The sequence below is a fragment of the Bufo bufo genome, chromosome 1 (assembly GCF_905171765.1).
Source record: "Bufo bufo chromosome 1, aBufBuf1.1, whole genome shotgun sequence".
NCBI lineage: Eukaryota > Metazoa > Chordata > Amphibia > Anura > Bufonidae > Bufo > Bufo bufo.
In genome coordinates this window covers 804,486,247-804,513,830 of record NC_053389.1, presented here as the reverse complement: position 1 = coordinate 804,513,830, position 27,584 = coordinate 804,486,247, and the positions used below count along the sequence as shown (strand labels likewise).

The window sequence follows — 27,584 nt, the reverse complement described above, 5'->3', positions numbered from 1 at the left end:
TTTGCCTGGTTACCAGTAGGTGGCAGCAACTCATTGGCAAGTACAGTTTAGTGAATCTAAGCTGGAATGGATTATTCCAGTTTAGCTCCCCCTCTGTGAGAGAGTGGGCAGTTCCCACATCCAGCAGCATGGGTGGAGAAGGAAGTTAGAGTCAGTGTAGCCTCCCCCCTGCTAGGGGTAGGGTGTGTGATAGCGTCCAGGAGTCCCCCTGCATAGGGAAGACAGCAAGGACCTAGTCTCTGCTGAGACTTAGTCATATACCCAGTCTGAGCACCTTCAGCTCTGCTGGATGAGAACAGCAGAAAACTACAGATCACCTCCAAAGTTCCAGGAAGAAAGCATCCACTGAGAATCCATCTGTGAGATAAATCCAAAGACCTAGGATCAGCCAATTCCTCCTCAGCTAGTCTGTCCCCACAAAGAAGAAGCTATCAGATAAGTGCAGAAGCTAACCCTGCCATAGTTACAGAGCTACCAAGCAGACGTTTTTATCCTGCAAGCTCCATATTTAAAGCAGAAGTATTCATTCCTGCCAATGATTCCTGAAACCTGCTGGGACCAAGAGACCAAAGCTGTATACTGCTTGGATGAAAGTTATGTCAAGTAAAGCAACGTTTGAACTTCATCTAAAGGTCTGGACATCATTTATTCTGCCAAGTTCCTCTATTACTCCTACTATCACTACACTCAAATCTATTGCAAGTGAGCCAAGAGCCCAGCCGTACAAATGTATGAGATCCTACAGAGACATTACAGGCCATTACATCACATTCCTAATCTGGGACTTGCGTTATAACACCTTGGAAGGGCCCTGAGATAGTACCCTGCGCACGCTGCAATTGGCGTCACGACAAATACAGAACATTAACAACAAGTATCCTGGCCACTGCATGTACACACAATGAGAGATTACCAAGATCTGACCCGAAGCTCCGTGACCTTATCTGCCTGCTGCTTTTTAACATTACGTCTAATATCTGCACTGTACAATAAATCTAACAAAATGCTGAAATAATTTGCAGGCCTTAACCCTTCACGCATTTTCATGTACATCGACGTGGGGGAATGTGGTCTTTTGCTGTATTCCCACGTTAATGTACTTGCCTTGATTGAGCAGGCGCAGCTCCTGCACTCGCCCGATCAGCAGCAGGGGCCTGGCTGTTACGACAGATATTTCTCTTATACCTTATCTCTGTGGAGCCTCCTCTCCTGATTTTGGCTCAAAATCACTGACCAAACACTGATGTGTGAATGAGGCATAAAACAGTTCAGCATATATTGTACTGTATTGAAACAGTGGGACAAAAATAAAAGTGAAAACTTTTTTTATAATAGAAAAAATTGGTTTCAAGTGTCAAAATAGCCATTTTTTTTTTTTTTTTTTTTGGGCGGGGGGGTTCCACTCTCTGGAGACCTCAGCATCTCATCAAATGTGAAATGGTGCCCAAAAACATTTCCAAAAAAAAAAATGTACCCTCCAAAAATCATATGGAGCTCATTCCCTTCTGACCCCTGCTGTGTGCCCAAACAGTTTACAACCATACATGAGGTGTTTGTATTCAGAAGAAAATGTTTAACTAAATTTGGTATATATATATTTTATTATTTTTGTTAGTAATTACACATTTATTTTGTGCCATACATTTTTTACAATTACAAAAAAAAAATATATATATATATATATATAAATTAAATTTAGCCTCTATATCTCATACGTTTCTGCCAGGATTTGAACTCGCAACCTTCTACATTAGAGCCAAGAACCTTAACCACTCCGCTATACAGCTACATGGTAACCTGCGGTTAAATATAAAATGATACTTCTGCTGTATAGGAATACTTACTACATGAGAAATTACTATTTGGTTTTTCTGACACAGTTTATCATTTAGCTTTATAGCTGAGTGGTTAAGATTCTTGCCTCTAATGTAGAATGTTGTGAGCTCAAATCCTGGCAGAAACATTTCAGAAGTAAAGGCTAAATTAGATTTAAATACACTGGTGTCCCCAAGCACTGACTCCATATATGGACATAGCTATATATGGAGTCAGAGCAGGTACTCCTAAGCGCTGACTCACACTGGAGGTTTCCCCACTGTACAGCGATCTTCTGCATAGACCTCAGTAGGACCCGGCACCCTCCCCTCTTCAGAGCAGGGGGAGCCTGGTTTAATGCTCGGGTTCTCCCATAGACTTTTATTGTGCTCGGGTGCTCGATCAACACTACTGATAATATAAAAAAATGTTTCCATTCACTGTCAAAAGGAATTCAAACACAAAGTATACTAGAAAGTTGAAGATGTGTTCATAAAATATGACAAAGTACTGCTTGTATGTCCTTCTGTATGGTCAGATCTTAGAGCAGAAACTCCATGACCTACTCTATGCTCATCTTGTTCTTCTCCTTATGGATCGTCAGGTGGGCTTTGAGTCATTCATAGTGGTTGATGATGGAACTACTGCTGTGGTGGAAGATATTCGTGTAGCTGCTGAGATGAGAAGACGTGGAGTGGGTGGAGTGATTCAGAGGTTTTGCTGGGATGTTATATGTTCTGACCACCCGGAGGTTAAAAGAGTTCGATCCGCTGTAGCTGGGAATCCATCAGCTATTATGGTGAAAACATGCAAAATGATCACCTGTAAGGTAGGTTCAATCTTTCTTTTATATTTCTTTATTATAATTTATAATTTTTTTACTCTTTATTTAATGGCATTTCAGCAATAAGAAAAAAAAAATGCAGAACCCACAGTGTAAGTGTTCCTCCCCATAATCCCCTTGAGCAGAGAGATAAAAACTTATCTAGATCATACACTTTTTTCTGATTCAACCACGTCCAAGAGTCAATAAATTCCTCATAATTAGTTAAAAAATTATAAAATCATAAATAGTGTGGGGTTTCGCTCTGGTAGATAGGGTAAGTGGACGCAGAGGCAAAATACAAGTTCTTAACTCCAACTTCAGTGTTTATTCACACTTGCGGCAGTTGCACAAAACAACACGTCACTTTGTAGTCTTTGGTGTTAATTCACACACAAATGGGCAGTTCAATTTGCACAGAACAATATGTCACAGTCTTTGGTGTTAATTCACACACTATGGAAAGTTCATATTGCACAAGTCACCTTGCTAGCAATTCTGCCTCCAGTAGTCCACAGCAGGTTTTAGGGGGCCTGTTCCCCCTGCACATGGCTCTCAGCCCTCCAGTCCGGCACAAAATCTCAGATCCCAACACAGAGACTCAGCTGCTTAGCCCAGCTGCCTATTTAAAGACAGCCAGGTGCTGCCAAAACCCGGACCGGCACTTAAACTCCGGTCCGGTATTTGACCTCACATGGCTGTAAATCAGCCCAGCAGCAGATACTGGGTAGTGATGAGCGGCAGGGGCTGTATTCAAATTCACGATATTTAAAATTTTTCAAGCTGTTATAAGTTTTCTGAGACTGGAGAAAATGGTTGGCACGGCAGAACATTAGAATAACTTTATGTTACTTGCGCAGGATCGTTTCGGGCTTCATTTGGAGGCGGCCACGTCCGAGGTTGGCGTATGCTTTGTTAACCCTTCCCAAACACAGAGGCGACTTTGGCTTGCCAGACATCAAACTATACTATGGGGCTATTCAACTCCGTTTACTGAGTGAATTACTAAACATGAACATTAAAAAATTGGGCTGCCAAATCGCCCGCCAATTAATATCTCCGGATGTACTTGCCTACCTCTGGACTGCTGGACATGGTCCTGCGCATTATCTAGATGCACTACTCCTACTTAAAGGACTTTTAGTCTCTCGGAACACTGCAGCTAGGAGGTTTGGTTTTCACCCCGGTCCCTCGCCCCTTCTCCCCATGCACCTGCTGCCGTACTGCTTGTCTTCAAATTATTCATATGTCCTGGGAATCTGGCCTGCCTTTAATGCGTTTGTTGTGGGGGATTTCTTGGGAGATAGGCGGATCCCATCCTTGCAGGACCTCCGGGCATCGCGGATGGCTTTGAGTTGGACCCCTTTGCACTACTCGCATTTTTCATTTATATGTCAACAGTACCTTGTTAAAGCTAACAAGAATTTTATACCCTCTTGGTTCGACACTCTTGTGGCCTCGCCCAAACCGACGAGAAAGATTATCTCGCTAATTTATAACAAGCTGCTATTAGAAGGCGCACCTAGCAGACCGGCCTTCATTGAGAGATGGGAGCAGGATTTAGGTATAACCCTGTCGGATGAGTTGGTCTCTTCACTACTGAGGAATTCTCACAGGTTCTACAGATGCATTAGAATCCAGGAGAATTCCTTTAAACTGCTGACGAGATGGTACCGTTCTCCGGAGGTGTTGCATAGGTTAGACCCTCTCACTTCCCCAGCCTGCTGGAGATGTCACGAAGAAATTGGTACACTCTCACATATATGGTGGTCGTGTCGGGGGGTCTCTCAGTTCTGGACTGTGCTTAATAAAATATTACAACAAATTTGCCCTTCGGCCCCTCCCCTCTCTCCGACTTTGGTACTTCTCAATGCTCCTTCAAAAGACTTCCCCTTGCACAAATACTCTCTATTAGCACACATGTTGTCGGCTGCCAAACTTTTGATCCCTTTACATTGGCTCTCGACACAAGTACCTTCAATTGAAGAATGGACCCAAAAGGTTCATGAGATCTGCAGGTTCGAGGAATTAACCAGTTGGGAGACCCTCTCGCACGACAAATTTATTAGCCTCTGGGGACCGTGGCTAAAATGGCTGGAGACGGAGTCGAGGAACACGTGTCTTCCTCCAGGTGATTCGGCAGTCACATCTCCTCTTCATTAAATGTCCACTTTGAGTTGCACATCCTCTATTGTATGCCATGCTTATTTAATCATGCCAGTGGTTATGTCTCTTCCAACATCTGTCTGATATTTTATTGTGCTAGCTTGCTCTCCTCCTGTCTTTTTTGACTAAAGCTGGTCATACCCTCACAGGAACCTGATTCTTCTTGCATGCCATATTTACTATTCATGTCATGTCTGCCTAACAAGCCTATCTTAACATATTGTTGTATCTTTACGCTGCTGTACCTACATTTTACATCATTGTATCATATATGTCCTCCTCGACTGTTGGGCTGTCGCCCGCTTATTGTTCTTGTCTTTTTTACCATGCTTGCTGTGATAAATAAAGATTTGTTAAAAAAAAGAATAACTTTATATGCAGATAGAGTCAAGTGCTCCAATATATTCGCGATTACGCTAATCGGCAGTGATTAGAATATTTTATCGCACTACGTGCAACTTCACATTTTGGCAGGTCTGACTACAGTTTACTGATTGGTGCACTAAGTATTGTTGTGAACTTGACATTGATTCCTTCTCATTGGCCCACAAGCAATTCGGTATTCGAATATTTGTGCTCAACACTAATGCTGGGAGGAAAATACCTGCCTTCCCAGACAAAACCCCTCACTGTGTCACAACCCTGAGGGGGTGAACACACGCCAGACAGTGTACCTGGGACAGGGCATCCATGTTTCTCTGTAACCGGCCTGCCCTGTGTTCCACCGAAAACTTAAAGTTTTGTAAGGACAGAAACCATGGGGTGATCCGGGCATTTCTGTCTTTAGCCTGGCTCATCCACTTGATAGGGGAGTGGTTAGTCACCATGCGGAACTTTCTAGTGCCCACTTGATAGGCAGGCACTCTCTCTCCACTATACTGTACCGGGTCTCGGCTGAAGTGAGCTTACGGCTGAGAAAGACAAGGGGATGCTCCTCCCCATTGACTTCCTGAGACAGTACATCACCGAGGCCTACTTCGAAGGTATCAGTCTGTACTATAAACTCCCTTTTGAAGTCAGGCGTCACCAAACCCGGGGACCCGGAGAAAGCAAAGACTTCAAAGCGGAGAAAGCCTCTTCCGCCCGATCATCCAAGTGAACCAGTACTCACTTGTGTCCCTTCAAGAGCCCTGTTAATAGAGTGGCCACCGTAGTAAGGTGGGGATCAAACCTCATTTAATAGCCCACCATTCCCAGGAATGACTTTACTTGCCTAGTGGTGACAGGTCGGGGCCAATTTCTTATCGCCTCTATTTTGTTTACTTGGGGTTTGATGACTCCACGCCCAATGACATACCCCAGGTACTTAGTCTCCACTAACCCTATTACACATTTTTTTTCGGGTTAGCGGTTAGTCCAGCCTTTCGAAGGGAGTCCACTACAGCCTGCCCTTTGGGTAGGTGACTTTCCCAGTCGCTACTGTGGATGACAATATCGTCCAGGTAAGCCGAAGCATACCGACAATGTGGACAAAGCACAATGTCCATAAGTCGCTGAAAAGTGGCGGTGGTGCCATGCAGACCAAATGGTGACACCTTATACTGATACAGCCCCTCAGGTGTGACAAATGCAGTTTTCTCTTTGCCAGCCTCCATTAAGGGCACCTACCAGTACCCTTTCGTAAGGTCCAAAACAGAAAAGTACCGTGCTTGTCCTAACTTCTCGATTAGCTGCCTAGCCAGGAACTTACTGACCACGGTCGGCACCAGAACAAAAACCCAATCACCCGGGTTAAAGATCCGGACCCGAGCCTGCCGATTATAGACCCGACTCTGGGCTTGCTGAGCTGCCTCTATATGCTCCCTAACAAGAGGCAACACTGTCTCTATTCGATCTTGCATCTGGGTAATACTCAATAAAAAATTTATGTGGAGTGGGTTGTTGTTCCCATGCCCCTTTAGCCACATCCAAGAGACCGCGAGGGTGTTTGCCATATTGCAGTTCGAAGGGCGAGAATCCAGTAGAGGCCTGGGGTGCCTCTCGCACTGCGAACATGAGGCTTTGGCATTAGAAGAATTTTGATATCTCTGACTTTTAGTCTAACCAGACTGTCTATTACTCTGTACTTTCTCTAGCGCCGTTCTATGGAAACAGTAGGTTTAAAGGGAACTTTTAAGATTCTGTAAATGCGCCCTCTCAAGTGCCCAGAGCGGCATCTCAATCGTCCGAGCCCCAGACAGCACCTCCTCAACGGCTCATAACCCCGCCCTCCGTGTGCCTCTGCCCGCCCGTTTACTCTCCTCCTCTCTCCTTTTCCACTGCGGCTGCGTGGTCAAATTCGTAGCGCAGTGGAAAAGGAGAGAGGAGGAGAGTAAACGGGCGGGCAGAGGCACACGGAGGGCGGGGTTATGAGCCATTGAGGAGGTGCTGCCTGGGGCTCGGACGATTGAGACGCTGCCCTGGGCACTTGAGAGGGCGCATTTACAGAATCTTAAGTTCATTTTTGGCTGAAAGAAAACGACTAAGAAGGGCGTCGACGTCTGGTGGGATGAGGCATTGCAGTCCTTTTCGGTTATTAAGGAATGTTTTGCCTCTGCTCCCATTCTGGTGCAGCCCGATGTGTCTCAGCCATTCGTGGTCGAGGTTGATGCATCAGAAGTGGGGGTTGGAGCAGTGCTGTCGCAGGGTTCATCTCCTGGCAAATGGGTTCCGTGTGCTTTTTTTTTCCAAGAAGCTCTCGGTCGCCGAGAGGAATTATGATGTAGGAGATAGGGAATTGCTGGCCATCAAATTGGCCTTTGAGGAATGGCGTCACTGGTTGGAGGGGGCGTCTCATCCCGTTACGGTATATACTGATCATAAGAATTTAGCTTACCTGCAATCTGCCAAGCGTCTGAATCCTAGACAGGCTAGATGGTCACTGTTCTTTACCAGGTTCAATTTTGTGGTTACTTTTCACCCGGGGGTTAAAAATGTCAAGGCAGATGCGTTGTCTCGCAGTTTTCCTGGGGGATGTGATTCAGAGGATCCTGCTCTGATTTTGGCTGATGGGGTGGTGGTCTCTGCTCTGTACCCCGAATTGGAGTTGGAGGTGTTGGGAGCCCAGGAGGGGGCTTCTGGTTCTTGTCCCCCAGGGAGGTTGTTTGTTCCTGATGGACTGCGATACAAGGTATTCAAGGAACATCACGATACTGTCCTTGCTGGACATCCTGGTGGTAAGTCCACCTTTGATCTTGTGTCCCGGAGGTTCTGGTGGCCCGGGTTACGTAAGAGTGTTGACCATTACGTAGCAGCTTGTGAAACCTGTGCACGGTCAAAGGTTGCTCACACTCAACCTTCTGGTTCACTTCTTCCTTTGTCTATTCCGTCACGTCCTTGGACGCACTTGTCTATGGACTTTATTACGGATTTGCCGAGTAAAACAGTAATTTTGGTGGTTGTTGACCGTTTTAGTAAAATGGCTCACTTTGTATCGTTAGCTAGTCTGCCCAATGCCAAGACTCTTGCTCAGATTTTTGTGGATAATATCGTGAAATTACATGGCATTCCCTCAGATGTGGTTTCTGATAGGGGCACGCAGTTTGTCTCCAGGTTTTGGAGGGCGTTCTGCTCTCTGCTTGGCATTCAACTTTCGTTCTCTTCTGCTTTTCATCCGCAGTCGAATGGGCAGACAGAGCGTACTAATCAAAACCTGGAGACCTACTTGAGGTGCTTTGTGGCTGAGAATAAGGAGGAATGGTCCTCATTCTTATCCCTAGCAGAGTTTGCTTTGAATAACCGTAGGCAGGAGTTCACGGGTAAGTCGCCATTTTTTGACGCATATGGTTTTCATCCTCAGTTTGGTACCTTTTCTGGGACTAGTTCCTCTGGGATGCCAAAGAAGGAGAGATTTTCTTCTGCCTTGTCTTCTATCTGGCGGAGGATCCAAGTGAATTTGGAGAAGATGGGTGAGAGGTATAAGCGAATGGCTGACAAGAGACGTATGACCGGTCCGGACCTGTGTGTGGGTGATTTGGTGTGGTTATCTACTAAAAATATTAAACTGAGAGTACCATCTTGGAAACTGGGTCGAAGATTTATTGGACCTTACAAAATATCTGCGGTGGTCAATCCAGTAGCGTTTCGTCTGGATCTTCCGCAGACTTGGAGTATCCTTGATGTGTTCCACAGGTCTTTACTGAAGAAATATGTGAAACCGGTGGAACCATCGCCATTGCCTATTCCCCCTGTTCTGGTTGATGGAAATTTAGAGTTCGAGATCTCTAGGGTTCTCGACTCAAGAGTTCTTCGGGATTCCCTTCAGTACCTGGTACACTGGAGGGGATACGGCCCTGAGGAGAGGATGTGGGTTCCGGCTGTGGATGTTAAGGCCAGCCGACTGGTGAGGGCTTTTCACAGATCCCACCCGGATAAAGTTGGGCCGGGGTGTCCGGAGGTCACCTGTAGAAGGGGGGTACTGTCATGCCCTGCTCATGTTATGTGCGGAGGTCTGCCAGGTGAGCAGCACGTGTGTAGCCTTTTGTTTTTATTTTGGAGTTGAGCTGTATCTGCCTCCCTTCAGGTGCACTGGGTGGGGTCGTTGGTATGAGTTTAAATTACGCCCACTCCCAGTGTCCTGTGTGGGTTATAGCTTCTGTCTTGCTCAGTGGAAGGAAGGATTTTCTGTTCCTGCTCAGTAACAAGATAAGTTGGTTTTGTTTTTCTTGTGGTTGTCTGTCTAGGCTGTTAGAGAGACGCCTGCCCCCTCCAGGTCCTGAGGGAGCAGGCTGCCTCTTTCCCCCTTTCACCATCTTAGGGATTTTAGGGAATCTTCAGCCTAGGCACGGGGACACGTTCATTCCCACCTTCAGGGTCTGAACGTGGGCATAGAAGTTTAGGGAGAGCTGGTAGGGATTTGTCAGGAGGTGACCTTTATCCCCAGGTTCTTGCCTAGACACTTGTTTGGTGGTATTCTGTGTATCTTGTATCCTGTCCAGCATAACAGACACTGGTTAGATTTGCAAAAAATGGCCTGGTCCTTAAGGCGAAATATGGCTGTGTCCTTAAGGAGTTAAAGGGCTGGAGTCGAAGAGTGGTTATTTAAGTAATATATATATATTTTTTTGTGGGGTTTTTAAGTGTGGTGTTTATAATGGAGGCATCTGACGGACACCTGCATTACTATCACTAGGTGTTAGTGTCGGCCAGCGGTGTTTTTCTACCCTTGGGCTGACATTAACACCCCAACCCCCATTTCTATCTCTAGAGAGACAGACCCAGATAAATGTAACTCTATTGGTACAGCACTAACTCCATCCAATCTTTATCTGCACAATCCGACCCAATCCCCTTTATTCCCCCTTATGGTGTGTTCACATGTCGGACTTTGATGCTGTCAAAATCTGATGCAGAAACCACTGCGGTTATTCACTTTGAAGGCCGCGGACCCACTCGTGGTTTAGCTCCACTGAATTGAGCTAAACCTCAAGCGGACACCTGTCACTGCTTTAAGCGGCATCCATCTGGACACAGTGCCAAGTGGGAAACCCCCATCTTTGCCCAGTCACAACCTTAAACTGCTGGTCATGAAATGCAGTGCTTCTATTAAAAACAATGTGAGGCAGACACCATGCGGCGGCTGCTGTTGGAGTGTTGATTCTGCGTCTGCACCAAAATTCAGCTATTGTGACGGTCACATACACTACACACAGGGGGGAGGATAGTGACCACTGCGCTCCACCCTCACCCCTGGCCCTGCCTACTGGCCTCGTAAGTCCTAATGACAGGGGACAACTAGACGGCAGTCCCTAACTTAGTTCTGGGAAGACAGACAAGACAAATAACGGAACGTGAACGGACCGGGTCAATACCTAGAGAGCTACGCAGTACTAAGGAATGAGCAGAGAATAGTCAGGAAAAGCCGAGGTCAAATACCAGGAGAGAAACAAAGTACAACAGGAGTCCGCAAAGAATCGTCAGGTGGAAGCCGGGGTCAGGATACCAGGAGAGATGCGCAGTACAGGAGGAGCAGGCAAAGGATCGTCAGGGAACAGGATCAGGTGAGTATTCAGTAGTCCAACAAATAGCCAGGAACCTAGAATTAACAGGCAACCTGCGGCCAGCACGCAGCCTGTATTTATAGTGGGGTCTGAGGGTCATGTGACGTGGCCAGCGTCACATGACCGACAGACAGACAAGTTGAGCACCGAGTGATCAGTTCGGCGCTCAAGGCAGACCTAGGAGCAGGGAGCCTCCCAGCTAGCAAAGCCACCCTGGGAATGAGGCCAAACACAGATCCTCGCTGCCGAAGCTAAGCAGCAGGTCTGCGGCTGATAGGAGACTGAGTGCGCCTTTGGCGCCCCGTGACAGTACCCCCCCTTTTACGAGGGCCCACCGAATCCAAGACTTTAGGCGATGGCCTTTCATGGTGTTCTAAATTACATTTTGGAACAAGTCTAGGAGCATGAACCTCCATGGCGGGTACCCAAGATCTCTCTTCGGGTCCATACCCCTTCCAGTGAATCAGGCACTGTAAGGAATTACGCACTCTCCTGACATCCACTATCTTAGACACCACATACTCGACAGCCTCACTAACAAGAACCTCCGGAGGCGAGGTTTTCAATGGTATAAAAGGTTCAAAATACTTTTTAAGTAGAGATTTATGAAATACATTATGAATGTGGAATGACTCGGGCAGCTCCAACTTAAACGATACCAGATTAATCACCTCCGTGACCTTATACGGTCCAATAAAACGAGGAGCAAATTTTCTAGAAGCTACCTTGAGAGATAGATTCTTGGAGGACAACCATACTTTATCCCCAACCTGAAAGTTCACTCCCTTGGAACGTCTCCTATCGGCCGGAGTTTTTGAGAACTTTGAGCCTTTTCTAGGTTCGATTGAACCCGGGTCCAAACTGTGCACAGTTCGGAGGAGAGTTTATCCGCTTCAGGGTTAGAGGAGCAGACTGACGACCCAGAATGAAAACGGGGATGAAAATCATGGTTACAAAAGAAAGGGGAGACCCCAGCAGAAGAATTAACACGGTTATTCAAAGCAAATTCAGCCAACGGAAGGTATTTAACCCATAATTGCATTGGCATTCGGGAGTTTAGACAGGGGAATGAAATGAACCATCTTGCTAAACCTATCGACCACTACCCAAACCACAGTCTTACCCTCCACTGGCGGCAGGTCAGTAATAAAGTCCATCGAGATATGGGACCAGGGTCTACTGGGAATGAGTAGGGGTCGTAGGTTACCAGCAGGGCGAGTCCTAGGTGTCTTAGACCTAGCACAAACCTCACAGGCTGACACGTAGGACTTGACATTCCTAAATAGAGTGGGCCACCAATAAGATCTAGAAACCAGCTCTCTAGTGCCCTCAAAACTAGTGATGAGCGACAAGGGCAATATTCGAATTCGCGATATTTCGCAAATATTTGGGCATATATTTGCCATATATTTGAGAATTCGCGAATTCATGATCTAAACATTATTTTCTTGATTGCGAAAATTCGCATGAACTGGTATTTAAAAAAAACTCAAATATTCGCGATTACGAATATATTTTGTGATATTCTAAATATTCTCGAATTTTCGAAGTGCAGGTATTCGCGATTAAAATTCGCAATTCGAATATTTGTGATCAACACTACTGAAAACCAGATGTCCACAAAAGGCAGAATCATGACACTCACCCAAAAGCTGGAGACGAAATTGTATCTGGACAAACAACTTATCTGTTGGGGTGGTTGCCTGTGCCAGATGTTGTTCAGCCTTAATGAGAGCCGAGATATCTTGGGTTAAGGCTGCTACGAAGATATTTGCTGGTAGGATGGATTCAGGCGGTGCCTCTGTAGGCTGAAAAGCATGGAAGCTCCGAGATAATCAGCCTTCACGTTTTTACTTCCAGGCCTGAAAGTAATGGAGAATTCAAAACTAGTAAAAAACAGTGCCCATCTAGCCTGATGGAGATTCAACCTCTTAGCAGATTCGAGAAACATAAGGTTCTTATGGTCAGTGACAACAGTTACACAATGCCTTGCCCCCTCCAGAAAATGCCTCCACTCCTCAAATGTCACTTAATGGCCAGCAAGTCCCGATTCCCTATGTCGTAGTTTCTCTTGGTGGAAGAAAATTTTCTGGAAAAGAATGCACACGGCCTCAGGTTAGTTAGACTAGCAGGACCTTGTGAAAGGACTGCTCCTGCGCCGTCCTCAGACGCATCCACCTCCACAATAAAAGGTCTCTCCTGATCTGGCTGGATCAGAATGGGAGCGCTACTGAATGCCTTTTTTAGTGTTTCAAACGAAGTAATGGCCTCAGTAGACCAGTTCTCCAAATCCACCCCTTTCTTAGTAAGGTCGGTCAACGGTTTAGCAATTACTGAAAAATTCTTAATAAATTTACGGTAGTAATTGGCAAAACCTAAGAACCGTTGTAGATAATATAGTAAGGCAGCTCTCACCTGCGTTGATTTCAAACACCCTTTGTGCATGGATGCCACACCTGGATCCGGTAAAGTCCAGAAGATTAGAAAAAAAATATAAAAAAAAAAGTATCCAGCTCAATTCAGGTGAAATTATAGTTGACCTTTATTCCAGCGTTAAAATCCGTAATAAGTTATTTTACGGATGAAGGCCTTACCCATTCCTTAATAGCTAGTACCTTACCAGGATCCATCTTGAAGGCGTGAGGGGTCAGGACATGCCCTAGAAACAGTATCTCCTGTACACCAAAGACACATTTCTCTTGTTTAGCGGACAACTGATTCTCCCTCAACACCTCTAATACTTGTCTAACATGAGACACATGAGATTTGAAATCAGGAGAAAATATCAAAATGTCGTCAAGATAGACAATGACAAATTTACCTAAAAACTCTCTAAGAATATCATTCATAAAGTTTTGGAACACAGCTGGGGCATTGCTGAGTCCAAAAGGCATAACCTGATATTCATAGTGCCCTGCCTGAGTATTGAACGCCGTCTTCCATTCGTCTCCCTCCTTGATTCGGATTAGATTATATGCCCCTTTCAGGTTAATCTTAGAAAACCACGTTGCCCCCAGAACCTGGTTAAATAAATCCGGAATCAATGGGAGAGAGTATCTATCTATTCTGGATAGTGATCTTATTCAATTTCCGGTAATCGATACAAGGCCTAAGACCACCATCCTTCTTCTTAACAAAGAAAAACCCCGCTCCCATAGGAGAGACAGAAGGTCTAATGTGCCCCTTACCGAGGCTTTCCTTAATATAATGCTCCATGGCCTTGCGTTCGGGCTTAGAGAGATTATAAATACGCCCCTTAGGAAACCTGGCACCTTCTACTAACTCTATGGTGCAATCATAAGGTCTATGGGGTGGTAGAACCTCCGGGGTAGGTGATGAGAACACATCAGAATATTCCCTAATGACCGTGGGTAATATATCAGATTCTACTGAGAGCCCAGCTTGTACCACAGACAAGCACGAGTCACACTTAGGTCCCCATTTCACCAACTCCCCCCTGGACCAATTAATAGTGGGGTTGTGTAATCGGAGCCAAAGCAACCCTAGTACCACCTCGACCGGTAAGTTCTCCAGGACTAAGAGGGAACATTTCTCAGAGTGGCACACCCCCACGATTAAAGAAATCTCTGAGGTACATGACCTCACCATACCACTTACCAGGGGAATGGCGTCAATAGCCATGACATGGATAGGTGTAGGAAGAGAAAAAATTGGAATACCCAGTCTAATGGCGTACTCAGTCAATAAAGCTGGCCGCTGAACCAGAGTCAATAAAGGCCTTACCCGGCCATTTATTAACCCCCAGAGATATTGTTATATGTACCAAAAGCTTACATTTCGTAATATCAGGGTGTACCTGGTCTTTAGGTTGCCTTGGGAGACTTAACAGAGAGGGCCTTCTTAGGACACAGGTTGATCCAATGGTCAGGATCTCCGCAGTAAAAACACACTCCACGTCTGCAGCGCAGATTCCCTTGAGTCATGCCGACCTGCATAGGTTCTTCGGTAGAGACCTCAGCATTGTTTCTAGGATAGACCTCAGGCTGGACCACCACCTGAGGAGAGAACTGTCATTCCTGTCGTCTCTCTCTAACCCATCGGTCAAGTCGGACTACAAGGGTCATCATCTCCTCTAGAGTCTCTGGAAGCGGATAACTCACTAGAAGATCCTTTAAGTTATCAGACAGACCTGACCTGAACTGACTCTTAAGTGCTGGTTCATTCCATCCTGAGAGAACACACCACCTTCTGAATTGGGTGCAATACTCCTCCGCAAGTAGATCGCCCTGAACCAGAACCTTTAGAGCAGTCTCGGCTACCAGTGTCCTGTCTGGTTCATCATACAGGGTACCCAGGGCCTGAAAAAAACCTCCACTGATGTTAAACAACTTGCGACAGCAGGTAAAGAAAATGCCCAGTACTGGGGATCACCCTGTAACCGGGAAATGACAATGCCCATGCGTTGACTCTCGGGCCCAGAGGATAAGGGGGCGCAAACGGAAAAAAGTTAACAATTTTCTTTAAAGGAAATAAACTTCTTCCGATCTCCAGAAAAGGGCTCAGGAAGCTTAATCTGGGGCTCTAAATGTAGACTGGAGGCCTGAGGGATGGATGTACCTTGTCCTAGCTCAAAAGAACAGAGTTTGTCCCCTAGCTCCTGCACCATTTGTGTCAGGTTAGAGACATGGTCAGTCAAGGACACCAGAGTATTCATGATACAGTGGTTAGGTTATGGCCTGTTAATCTGTGACGGTCACGTACACTACACACAGGGGGGAGGATAGTGACCACTGCGTTCCACCCTCACCCCTGGCTCTGCCTACTTGCCTCGCAAGTCCTAATGACAGGGGACAACTAGACGGCAGTCCCTAACTTAGGATACGTGCTGGGAAGACAGACAAGACAAATAAAGGAACATGAACGGATCGGGTCAATACCTAGAGAGCTACGCAGTACTAAGGAATGAGCAGAGGATAGTCAGGAAAAGCCGAGGTCAAATAGCAGGAGAGAAACAAAGTACAACAGGAGTCCGCAAAGAATCGTCAGATGGAAGGAGAGATGCACAGTACAGGAGGCAAAGGATCGTCAGGGAACAGGATCAGGTGAGTATTCAGTAGTCCAACAAATAGCCTGGAACCTAGAATTAACAGGCAACCTGTGGCCAGCAGGCAGCCTGTATTTATAGTGGGGAGTGAGGGTCATGTACGTGGCCAGCGTCACATGACCGACAGACAGACAAGTCGAGCACCGAGTGATCAGCTCAGTGCCCAAGGCAGACCTAGGAGCAGGGAGCCTCCCAGCTAGCAAAGCCTCCCTGGTCTGCGGTTGATGGGAGACCGAGTGTGCCTTTGGCGCCCCGTGATAGCTAATTCCACAAAGTAGTTTTTCCCCCTTATAAAATGCCCCCTCAGTGCCCTATATAGTAGAATTCCCCCTTACTGTCTTCACACAGTTGTTTTGCCACCTTAGTTCCGCCTTTACAGTAATGCTGGCAATCAGTGTATAGCCTAAAACTGTGCTGTCCCTGAAGTGACCCCCTAACAGTAGTTCTCTCTTATTAACCACCTCAGCCCCCATGGCTTAAACACCCTGAAAGACCAGGCCACTTTTTACACTTCTGACCTACACTACTTTCACTGTTTATTGCTCGGTCATGCAACTTACCACCCAAATGAATTTTACCTCCTTTTCTTCTCACTAATAGAGCTTTCATTTGGTGGTATTTCATTGCTGCTCATATTTTTACTTTTTTTGTTATTAATCGAAATTTAACGATTTTTTTGCAAAAAAATGACATTTTTCACTTTCAGTTGTAAAATTTTGCAACAAAAACGAGATCCATATATTCATTTTGCTCTAAATTTATTGTTCTACATGTCTTTGATAAAAAAAAATGTTTGGGTAAAAAAAAAAAAATGGTTTGGGTAAAAGTTATAGCGTTTACAAACTATGGTACAAAAATGTGAATTTCCGCTTTTTGAAGCAGCTCTGACTTTCTGAGCACCTGTCATGTTTCCTGAGGTTCTACAATGCCCAGACAGTACAAACACCCCACAAATGACCCCATTTCGGAAAGTAGACACCCTAAGGTATTCGCTGATGGGCATAGTGAGTTCATAGAACTTTTTATTTTTTGTCACAAGTTAGCGGAAAATGATGATTTTTTATTTTCTTTTCTTACAAAGTCTCATATTCCACTAACTTGTGACAAAAAATAAAAACTTCCATGAACTCACTATTCCCATAAGCGAATACCTTGGGGTGTCTTCTTTCCAAAATGGGGTCACTTGTGGGGTAGTTATACTGCCCTGGCATTCTAGGGGCCCAAATGTGTGGTAAGGAGTTTGAAATCAAATTCTGTAAAAAATGACCAGTGAAATCCGAAAGGTGCTCTTTGGATATTTCTCTCACCCAGCATGGGTATATGTAAAATGACACCCCAAAACACATTCCCCAACTTCTCCTGAAAACGGAGATACCAGATGTGTGACACTTTTTTTCAGCCTAGGTGGGCAAAGGAGCCCATATTCCAAAGAGCACCTTTCGGATTTCACTGGTCATTTTTTACAGAATTTGATTTCAAACTCCTTACCACACATTTGGGCCCCTAGAATGCCAGGGCAGTATAACTACCCCACAAGTGACCCCATTTTGGAAAGAAGACACCCCAAGGTATTCCGTGAGGGGCATGTCGAGTTTCTAGAATTTTTTATTTTTTGTCACAAGTTAGTGGAAAATGATGATTTTTTATTATCTTTTTTTTCTTACAAAGTCTCATATTCCACTAACTTGTGACAAAAAATAAAAACTTCCATGAACTCACTATGCCCATCAGCGAATACCTTGGGGTGTCTTCTTTCCAAAATGGGGTCACTTGTGGGGTAGTTATACTGCCCTGGCATTCTAGGGGCCCAAATGTGTGGTAAGGAGTTTGAAATCAAATTCTGTAAAAAATGACCAGTGAAATCCGAAAGGTGCTCTTTGGAATATGGGCCCCTTTGCCCACCTAGGCTGCAAAAAAGTGCCACACATGTGGTATCGCCGTACTCAGGAGAAGTTGGGGAATGTGTTTTGGGGTGTCATTTTACATATACCCATGCTGGGTGAGATAAATATCTTGGTCAAATGCCAACTTTGTATAAAAAAATGGGAAAAGTTGTATTTTGCCAAGATATTTCTCTCACCCAGCATGGGTATATGTAAAATGACACCCCAAAACACATTCCCCAACTTCTCCTGAGTACGGAGATATGTGTGACACTTTTTTGCAGCCTAGGTGGGCAAAGGGGCCCATATTCCAAAGAGCACCTCTCGGATTTCACTGGTCATTTTTTACACATTTTGATTTCAAACTTCTTACCACACATTTGGGCCCCTAGAAAGCCAGGGCAGTATAACTACCCCACAAGTGACCCCATTTTGGAAAGAAGACACCCCCAGGTATTTCGTGATGGGCATAGTGAGTTCATGGAAGTTTTTATTTTTTGTCACAAGTTAGTGGAATATGAGACTTTGTAAGGAAAAAAATAAATAAAAAATCATCATTTTCCGGTAACTTGTGACAAAAAATATAAAATTCTAGGAACTCGCCATGCCCCTCATGGAATACCTTGGGGTGTCTTCTTTCCAAAATGGGGTCACTTGTGGGGTAGTTATACTGCCCTGGCATTTTCCAGGGGCCCTAATGTGTGGTAAGTAGGTAAATGACCTGTGAAATCCGAAAGGTGCTCTTTGGAATGTGGGCCCCTTTACCCACCTAGGCTGCAAAAAAGTGTCACACATGTGGTATCGCCGTATTCAGGAGAAGTAGGGCAATGTGTTTTGGGGTGTCTTTTTACATATACTCATGCTGGGTGAGAGAAATATCTCGGCAAAAGACAACTTTTCCCATTTTTTTATACAAAGTTGGCATTTGACCAAGATATTTATCTCACCCAGCATGGGTATATGTAAAATGACACCCCAAAACACATTGCCCAACTTCTCCTGAGTACGGCGATACCAGATGTGTGACACTTTTTTGCAGCCTAGATGCGCAAAGGGGCCCACATTCCTTTTATAAGGGCATTTTTAGACATTTGGATCCCAGACTTCTTCTCACGCTTTAGGGCCCCTAGAATGCCAGGGCAGTATAAATACCCCACATGTGACCCCATTTTGGAAAGAAGACACCCCAAGGTATTCAATGAGGGGCATGGCGAGTTCATAGAATATTTTTTTTTTTGGCACAAGTTAGCGGAAATTGATTTTATATATTTTTTTCTCACAAAGTCTCCCTTTCCGCTAAATTGGGACAAAAATTTCAATCTTTTATGGACTCAATATGCCCCTCACGGAATACCTTGGTGTGTCTTCTTTCCGAAATGGGGTCACATGTGGGGTATTTATACTGCCCTGGCATTCTAGGGGCCCTAAAGCGTGAGAAGAAGTCTGGAATATAAATCTCTAAAAAATTTTACGCATTTGGATTCCGTGAGGGGTATGGTGAGTTCATGTGAGATTTTATTTTTTGACACAAGTTAGTGGAATATGAGACTTTGTAAGAAAAAAATAATAATTTCCGCTAACTTGGGCCAAAAAAATGTCTGAATGGAGCCTTACAGGGGGGTGATCAATGACAGGGGGGTGATCAATGACAGGGGGGTGATCAGGGAGTCTATATGGGGTGATCACCCCCCTGTCATTGATCACCCCCCTATAAGGCTCCATTCAGATGTCCGTATGTGTTTTGCGGATCAGATCCGTGGATCCGTAAAAATCATACGGACATCTGAATGCAGCCTTACAGGGGGGGTGATCAATGACAGGGGGGGTGATCAATGACAGGGGGGGTGATCAATGACAGGGGGGTGATCAGGGAGTCTATATGGGGTGATCACCCCCCCTGGAAGGCTCCAGGGAGACGCCTGTATGTGTTTTGCGGATCCGATCCATCTATCAGTGGATCCGTAAAAATCATGCTGACGTCTGAATGGAGCTTTACAGGGGGGTGATCAATGACAGGGGGGTAATCAATGACAGGGGGGGTGATCAGGGAGTCTAAATGGGGTGATCACCACAGTCATTGATCACGCCCCTGTAAGGCTCCATTCAGACGTCCGTATGCGTTTTGCGGATCCGATCCATCTATCAGTGGATTCGTAAAAATCATGCGGACATCTGAGTGGAGCTTTACAGGGGGGTGATCAATGACAGGGGGGTAATCAATGACAGGGGGGTGATCAGGGAGTCTATATGGGGTGATCACCACAGTCATTGATCACGCCCCTGTAAGGCTCCATTCAGACTTCCGTATGCGTTTTGCGGATCCGATCCATCTATCAGTGGATTCGTAAAAATCATGCGGACATCTGAATGGAGCTTTACAGGGGGGTAATCAATGACAGGGGGGTGATCAGGGAGTCTATATGGGGTGATCACCACAGTCATTGATCACGCCCCTGTAAGGCTCCATTCAGACGTCCGTATGCGTTTTGCGGATCCGATCCATCTATCAGTGGATCCGTAAAAATCATGCGGACATCTGAATGGAGCTTTACAGGGGGGTGATCAATGACAGGGGAGTGATCAGGGAGTCTATATGGGGTGATCACCACAGTCATTGATCACGCCCCTGTAAGGCTCCATTCAGACGTCCATATGCGTTTTGCGGATCCGATCCATCTATCAGTGGATCCGTAAAAATCATGCGGACGTCTGAATGGAGCTTTACAGGGGGGTGATCAATGACAGGGGGGTGATCAGGGAGTCTATATGGGGTGATCACCACAGTCATTGATCACGCCCCTGTAAGGCTCCATTCAGACGTCCGTATGCGTTTTGCGGATCCGATCCATCTATCAGTGGATCCGTAAAAATCATGCGGACGTCTGAATGGAGCTTTACAGGGGGGTAATCAATGACAGGGGGGTGATCAGGGAGTCTATATGGGGTGATCACCACAGTCATTGATCACGCCCCTGTAAGGCTCCATTCAGACGTCTGTATGCGTTTTGCGGATCCGATCCATCTATCAGTGAAACGTAAAAATCATGCGGACGTCTGAATAGAGCTTTACAGGGGGGTGATCAATGACAGGGGGGTAATCAATTACAGGGGGGTGATCAGGGAGTCTATATGGGGTGATCAGGGGTGATCAAGGGTGAATAAGGGGTTAATAAGTGACAGGGGGGGTGTAATGTAGTGGTGCTTGGTGCAACATATTACTGAGCTACCTGTGTCCTCTGGTGGTCGATCCAAACAAAGGGGACCACCAGAGGACCAGGTAGCAGGTATATTAGACGCTGTTATCAAAACAGCGTCTAATATACCTGTTAGGGGTTAAAAAAATCACATCTCCAGCCTGCCAGCGAACGATCGCCGCTGGCAGGCTGGAGATCCACTCGCTTACCTTCCGATCCTGTGAACGCGCGCGCCTGTGTGCGCACGTTCACAGGAAATCTCGCGTCTCGCGAGATGACGCGTATATGCGTGACTGTGCGCAGCGCTGCCACCTCCGGAACGCGAATCTGCGTTAGGCGGTCCGGAGGTAGTTAATGCTGCTCCTTACAGTTGTGCTGCCCCTGTAGTTTTAAGTTAGTTAGTTAGTTAGTTTAGTTTAATTGGTTAAAAAAATATATTGCCTAGCCCCGCTTCCCTGGTGAACAGAGTACATCATCCCCAGGCCAGTGTGGGTCCTACTGAGCATAGCAGGTGCCATGTCACCAAATGATTACTGCTACTGGGGCACAGGCCTGAAAATGGAGAAGCTGGGAGAAGACCATTTCCTTCTCTGGTGTATCTGATATATAGTCCAGGAGGCTAATAGGGTGCAGAAATGCACAGTACTAGAGTAGGAAGTGCCCATACTGCACCATGAAAAAGGGACTGAGCATGTTCCACAAAGTACTGGGAACTGGAAGGTTCATTGGGAGGATGCTGAGAAGAGATGCCTGCATCATAAATTACACTCCTACAACATTGAAGAGTTCAAGCAAGAAGAGGTGGTTTTCCATGGCTAATACAAAAGATGTAGTTTCTGTCGGGACTAGTTTAGCAAGCCATGATGTGCATGGTTCCTGGCTCAGCATACAAACCCATAGCTAGGTGGAGGATTTAAGTCAGTTAATCATTGCCAGTTGCCTGTGATTGTGTAAAGTGGCTCTTTTTGTGCTTCGAATAGCAACGGAGCGAGGTGCAGACATAGCGTAGTGCGGATTGACTTGGGGGGAAGACTGTAGGCTAGGTTAGGGTTAATGTGGTTGGGAATGGTATTGGAAGGGCTGGTTTAGACTAAAGAAGGGTGGAGTTAGCAAGGTTGGCGGGCTGTATATAAAGTGTAGAGGGAGGGGTTTTGGGCAGTTGCCAGTTGAGAGCGCGTCAGTTTCCCACTCTCCCACCCTGGTAGTGGTTAGGTACTTGATGGCAGCTTATAAAGGGCTGCTTGATATGAGATCCTGGGGAGCAATACAATGGTTAAGAGATGCATGACATGTTAGAGTCTGCATCTCATGTGGTTTGTTAATGCCAAGGATGGGGCTCCTGTTTGGGCTAAAAGGCCTACAGGGGGAGATACTTGTATACTTCAAGCATTTGGTGCCCTGGGGTCGGTGAGTGCGGCCAAGGGTAAGTTTGAAGCATAAGGGGAGACGGTTAAGGAGAATACAGCTTGTTTGGGTTGCCCTCCAGAATCCTTGGTCACGGTGCAGTAGGTGATAACGTTGACAGATGTGTTAAAGTGCCTGTTATTATTACTATTCATGTTATATGGTGTAAGATGTTGCTTATAATGTATGGAATAATAAAATCTGGCCGTCATGGTCATTTTCACCAAAGCAAGTTGGTGTCGGTAGGATTATTTAAGGGGAAGGGGTTAGGTAGTAGGAGCCGGAGGAAATTCTTCCATCCTATTAAGTCATATGCTTTATGTCTGAACTGAAGATCTGCTTGTCAACACTGTGTACCTACCTTGGCTTGTTTTCTTGATTTAACCCCTTGTTTCTTGATATGGCTTCTGATTTTCCTGCTATTCTGACCGTGTCAAGTTTCTGCATTAACCAATCTGCTGTTTAGGCACAATCTGTCTCTCCTGGTTCTACAAATCTTTGCACCCTTTCTGGTCTTTCTAGAATGTCTGCTTCCAGTGAACTTGCACCAATTTTCTGCTACCTTACTCCAGACATAATGTGATTTCTCTCCAGTCCAACTAGCCTTGCAGCAAGTTCTGGGGAAGAAGCTAGTGTTAACCTTAGCTTCCTATTAACAGGAGTGTATAAGGAAGACTTGTGGTCATTTCTAATTTTGCTGACTGAAGTTCTGAACTGTGACCATAGTATTTCCTTACATCATATTTAGTCAGATGAGTTTCTGCTACCACAACTGTATCTGGTCTATTTTTAAACACTCCTATAAGCTTAAGCCTACCTTTTAGCCCCTTAGTATTCCACAATGGCACCTTCAGCCTGTCTGCACAGGGAAGAAAAAGGAAGAAAACCATGCATCTCTTTGCTTGTGGAGAATCCAATCTCACCCCAAAACCAATTAACAGGTCCCTTAGTCAAGTATAGCAAAATAAACCCTCCCCCACCATATCTTATCAACGTTAATTTTTAACTAGCAATTTAACTAGACTAACAAACCAATGTTGTAATAAAGTTCTGCACCTTGTCATTAAATGTCCAGTGTATCATACTGTATCAAACTGGGATCATCAATAATATATAGAAACACAGAAACATAGAATGTGTCGGCAGATAAGAACTATTTGGCCCATCTAGTCTGCCCAATATACTGAGTACTATGGATAGCCCCTGTCCCTATCTTATATGAAGGATGGCCTTATGCCTATCCCATGCATGCTTAAACTCCTTCACTGTATTTGCAGCTACCACTTCTGCAGGAAGGCTATTACATGCATCCACTACTCTCTCAGTAAAGTAATACTTCCTGATATTACTTTTAAACCTTTGCCCGTCTAAATTAAAACTATGTCCTCTTGTAGAAGTTTTTCTTCTTTTAAATTTTCTCTCCTCTTTTACCTTGTTTATTCCCTTTATGTATTTAGCAGTTTCTATCATATCCCCTCTGTCTCGTCTTTCTTCCAAGCTATACATGTTAAGGTCCTTTAATCTTTCCTGGTAAGTTTTATCCTGCAATCCATGTACCAGTTTGGTAGCTCTTCTCTGAACTCTCTCCAAAGTATCAATATCCTTCTGGAGATATGGTCTCCAGTACTGAGCACAATACTCCAAGTGAGGTCTCACCAGTGTTCTGTACAGCGGCATGAGCACCTCCCTCTTTCTACTGGTAATGCCTCTCCCTATACACCCAAGCATTCTGCTAGCATTTCCTGCTGCTCTATGACATTGTCTGCCTACCTTTAAGTCTTCTGAAATAATGACCCCTAAATCCCTTTCCTCAGATACTGAGGTTAGGACTGTATCACTGATTTTATATTCTGCTCTTGGGTTTTTACGCCCCAGGTGCATTATCTTGCACTTATCGACATTAAATTTTAGTTGCCAGATTTTTGACCATTCCTCTAGTTTTCCTAAATCCTTTTCCATTCGGTGTATCCCTCCAGGAACATCAACCCTGTTACAAATCTTTGTGTCATCAGCAAAAAGACACACCTTACCATCGAGGCCTTCTGCAATTTCGCTGATAAAGATATTAAACAATATGGGTCCCAGAACAGATCCCTGAGGTACCCCACTGGTAACAAGACCATGGTCTGAATATACTCCATTGACTACAACCCTCTGTTGCCTGTCCCTCAGCCACTGCCTAATCCATTCAACAATATGGGAGTCCAAGCCCAAAGACTGCAATTTATTGATACGCCTTCTATGCGGGACAGTATCAAAAGCCTTACTAAAGTCTAGATAAGCGATGTCTATTGCACCTCCGCTATCTATTATTTTAGTCATTATAATGGTATGATTAGAGGAAAAGTATTACAGCTTCATTGGCAAACAGGTAATACATGTGTTTAAATGTTCAATCTTCTTCAATTTACAAACTTTAATTATTAGACTATTGGTTGGAATAACTTATCTATTTTTGTAATCTGTTTATTTTTTATGTTTCCTATGTTGTTGTTTTTTTTTTTTTTCGTTTAGAGATTCGATTCGGCTGCATTGCCGAATAAAATAAAATAAATTTGCTTGAAGACTTGTTTCGTCATGCAGTGCATTTCTTTGTAAGCACCGGGCGCAATGACTACTGGCGCAATTGTTCCACCACCTGTCATTCAACCCTCTCAGATGCCAGGTTCATTGCTGATCGTGGCATCTGAGATTATTATTAAGGTCTTACAGGGGTTGATCAGTTAAAAAATAAAACATTAAATTGTACTTGCCTTATCCATTTGAGCACAAAGAGGCCATCGTGGCCATCTTGCTTGAAGATCCAGCACAAAATCTCATACGGCGGGGGATGTCATGGGTCCCCGCGCACAAGATTTTGCACTGGAACTTCAAGCAAGATGGCTGCAGCAGCCTCTTCGCGCTCAAATAGATGAGTTAAGTATGATTTTATTTTTAATGCCATTTCAGAGAAAATAGTTTTGTTACCATGAAGCACGAGGAAATTTGGCTTCCTAGCAAATTGAATATTCCCTGAAATTTGGATTGAAGTCCACTTTGATTACTTTGATTTAGGCCTCTTTCACACAACTGTTTTTTTTTTCCGTTTTGCGGACCGTTTTTTGCGTTCCGTATACGGTATGTATATGGAACCATTCATTTCAATGGTTTTCGCAAAAAAAACGGAATGTACTCAGTATGCATTCCGTTTCCGTATTTCCGTTTTTCCGTTCCGTTGAAAGATAGAACATGTCCTATATTTGGCCGCAAATCACGTTCCGTGGCTCCATTAAAGTCTATGGGTCCGCAAAAAACGGAATGCATACGGAAATGCATCCGTATGTCTTCCGTATCCGTTCCGTTTTTTGCGGAACCATCTATTGAAAATGTTATGCCCAGCCCAATTTTTTCTATGAAATTACTGTATACTGTATTTGCCATACGGAAAAACGGAACGGAAAAACGGAAAGGAAACACAACGGAAACAAAAAACGGAACAACGGATCCGTTTAAAACGGACCGCAAAACACTGAAAAAGCCATACTGTCGTGTGAAAGAAGCCTTACTCAGAACTAGTTTTGTTGTTTTCCATTTGTTCCTCTTCTACTTTTATAACAATTCATCTATGTATTGCATTGAATCTTTTGAATCTGAACCTCTCTCCTATGTTCATTGTGTTCCCCATTAGGCAGTGATACCTGTACTTGTTTCTGCTGACCAGTTGGAAGCAAAACTCAGGTTACTGGAGTCTCGAGTCAATAATGAAGACAGATCCAAAAAGCTATCTGTTCTGGGACCAGAGGAAGTTCTCAGATTCCTTGAGGAGTCAAAGACAAGAGAGCAATTGCTTCCTGGTGGATTGCTTGTTCAAAGTTGGTCTCCTATTGCCGCTCAGAAGTCCAACCTAGATCTTCTACTGAAACGAGAGCTTGTCTGGATTTATTCACATCCTGAGGATTCTAGTGACTCTGCATCTTCTTCCAAGGTCACACCTGGCAGTGATGGCCCCCATGCCTCTCCAGAAGGGTTTCTTAGCCTTGGTTCTCAACCATATCCAATGCCTTTTGCAGACAGATTATGCTATATAGATATCGACCTGTTTGGAAATGATCCATCTTGTGCTAAGGTCCATGTTCTAGAGCACTTGAAAATCGGAGTAAAAGGATTGCCAGCAGGGAGTGGTATAATATTAGTCCTATATGCAGAGAAGAGTCTCCAGACTGAGCTTGTCCAACTGTGTGAAGGGTTGAATATATACTGTTGTATTATTGAGCAGATTATTTTTGAATGTCCGGTCTGATTGAATTCCACTTCCCAGTCTCGGCAAGCTCTTATTTTGCATTTAAAGGGTTTCTACCACCAGAAATACTGTTATGTAGCTGACTGACATTAGCGATGCACCAATGTCAGCACTACATATCAGTATGTTTCTAACGTTAGTCCCTGCAGCCGTTTTTGTTAAAAAAGCACTTTTATAATATGCTAATGAGCCTCTAGGTGCTATGTGGGTGTAAAATCAGCACCTAGAGGCTCCGTCTACTCACGCTTTATCCCTTCCAGGTCCAGTGTTGTGCCTGCCCAGCTCCTCTTGATTGATGTCACGGTCCGCCGCATCGCTGCCGAAATCCCGTGCCTGCGCCGTTCACTTCTGTCTTCGGCGCAGTGAGTGAATGATGCGATCCTGGTGCCGGATTCCTCACTGCGCCTGCGCCGACTACGTCACAGTGAGGAAGCCGGCATCAGGAGAGCGGCCTTCACTCACTGCGCCTGCGCCGAAGACAGAAGTGAACGGCACAGGCGTGGGATTTCGGCAGCGATGCAGCGGACCGTGCCATCAATCAAGAGGAGCTGGGCGGGCACAACACTGGACCTGGGCGGCATAATGGGTGAGTAGATGGAGCCTCTAGGTGCTGATTTTACACCCACAAAGCACCTAGAGGCTCATTAGCATATAATAAAAGTGTATTTCTGGTGGTAGAAACCCTTTAAGAATCTGTCCAAAGACCGCATTTCTATGGCCTCTTTCACACGAGTGGGTTTTCTACGTGGGTGTAATGCGAACACATAGCACCCACACTGAATCCTGACCCATTTATTTCAATGGGTCTGTGTACATGAGCTTTTTTTTTTCTTTTTTTTTACGCATCAGTTCTGCGTGGCGTGAAAAACGCAGCATGTTCTATATTCTGCGTTTTTCAAGCAACCCTGGTCCCATAGAAGTGAATGGGGCTTCAGTGAAAAACGTATTGCATCCGCAAGCAAGTCCGGATGGAATGC

The 27,584-nt window shown here is 45.0% G+C and overlaps 1 protein-coding gene across 1 annotated transcript in view; it reads left to right on the top strand.

The window, feature by feature from the left end:
• The window catches only part of LOC120986522 (probable N-acetyltransferase 16), a 43,103-nt gene extending 16,463 nt beyond the window's left edge, over positions 1 to 26,640 (top strand). Inside the window, exons 2-3 of the mRNA XM_040415146.1 lie at positions 2,420 to 2,644; positions 25,996 to 26,640. Coding sequence (XP_040271080.1) covers positions 2,420 to 2,644; positions 25,996 to 26,607 — 837 coding nt within the window. The 3' untranslated portion in view covers positions 26,608 to 26,640. The remainder of the gene's footprint in view (positions 1 to 2,419; positions 2,645 to 25,995) is intronic.
• Positions 26,641 to 27,584: the final 944 nt, after the last annotated feature.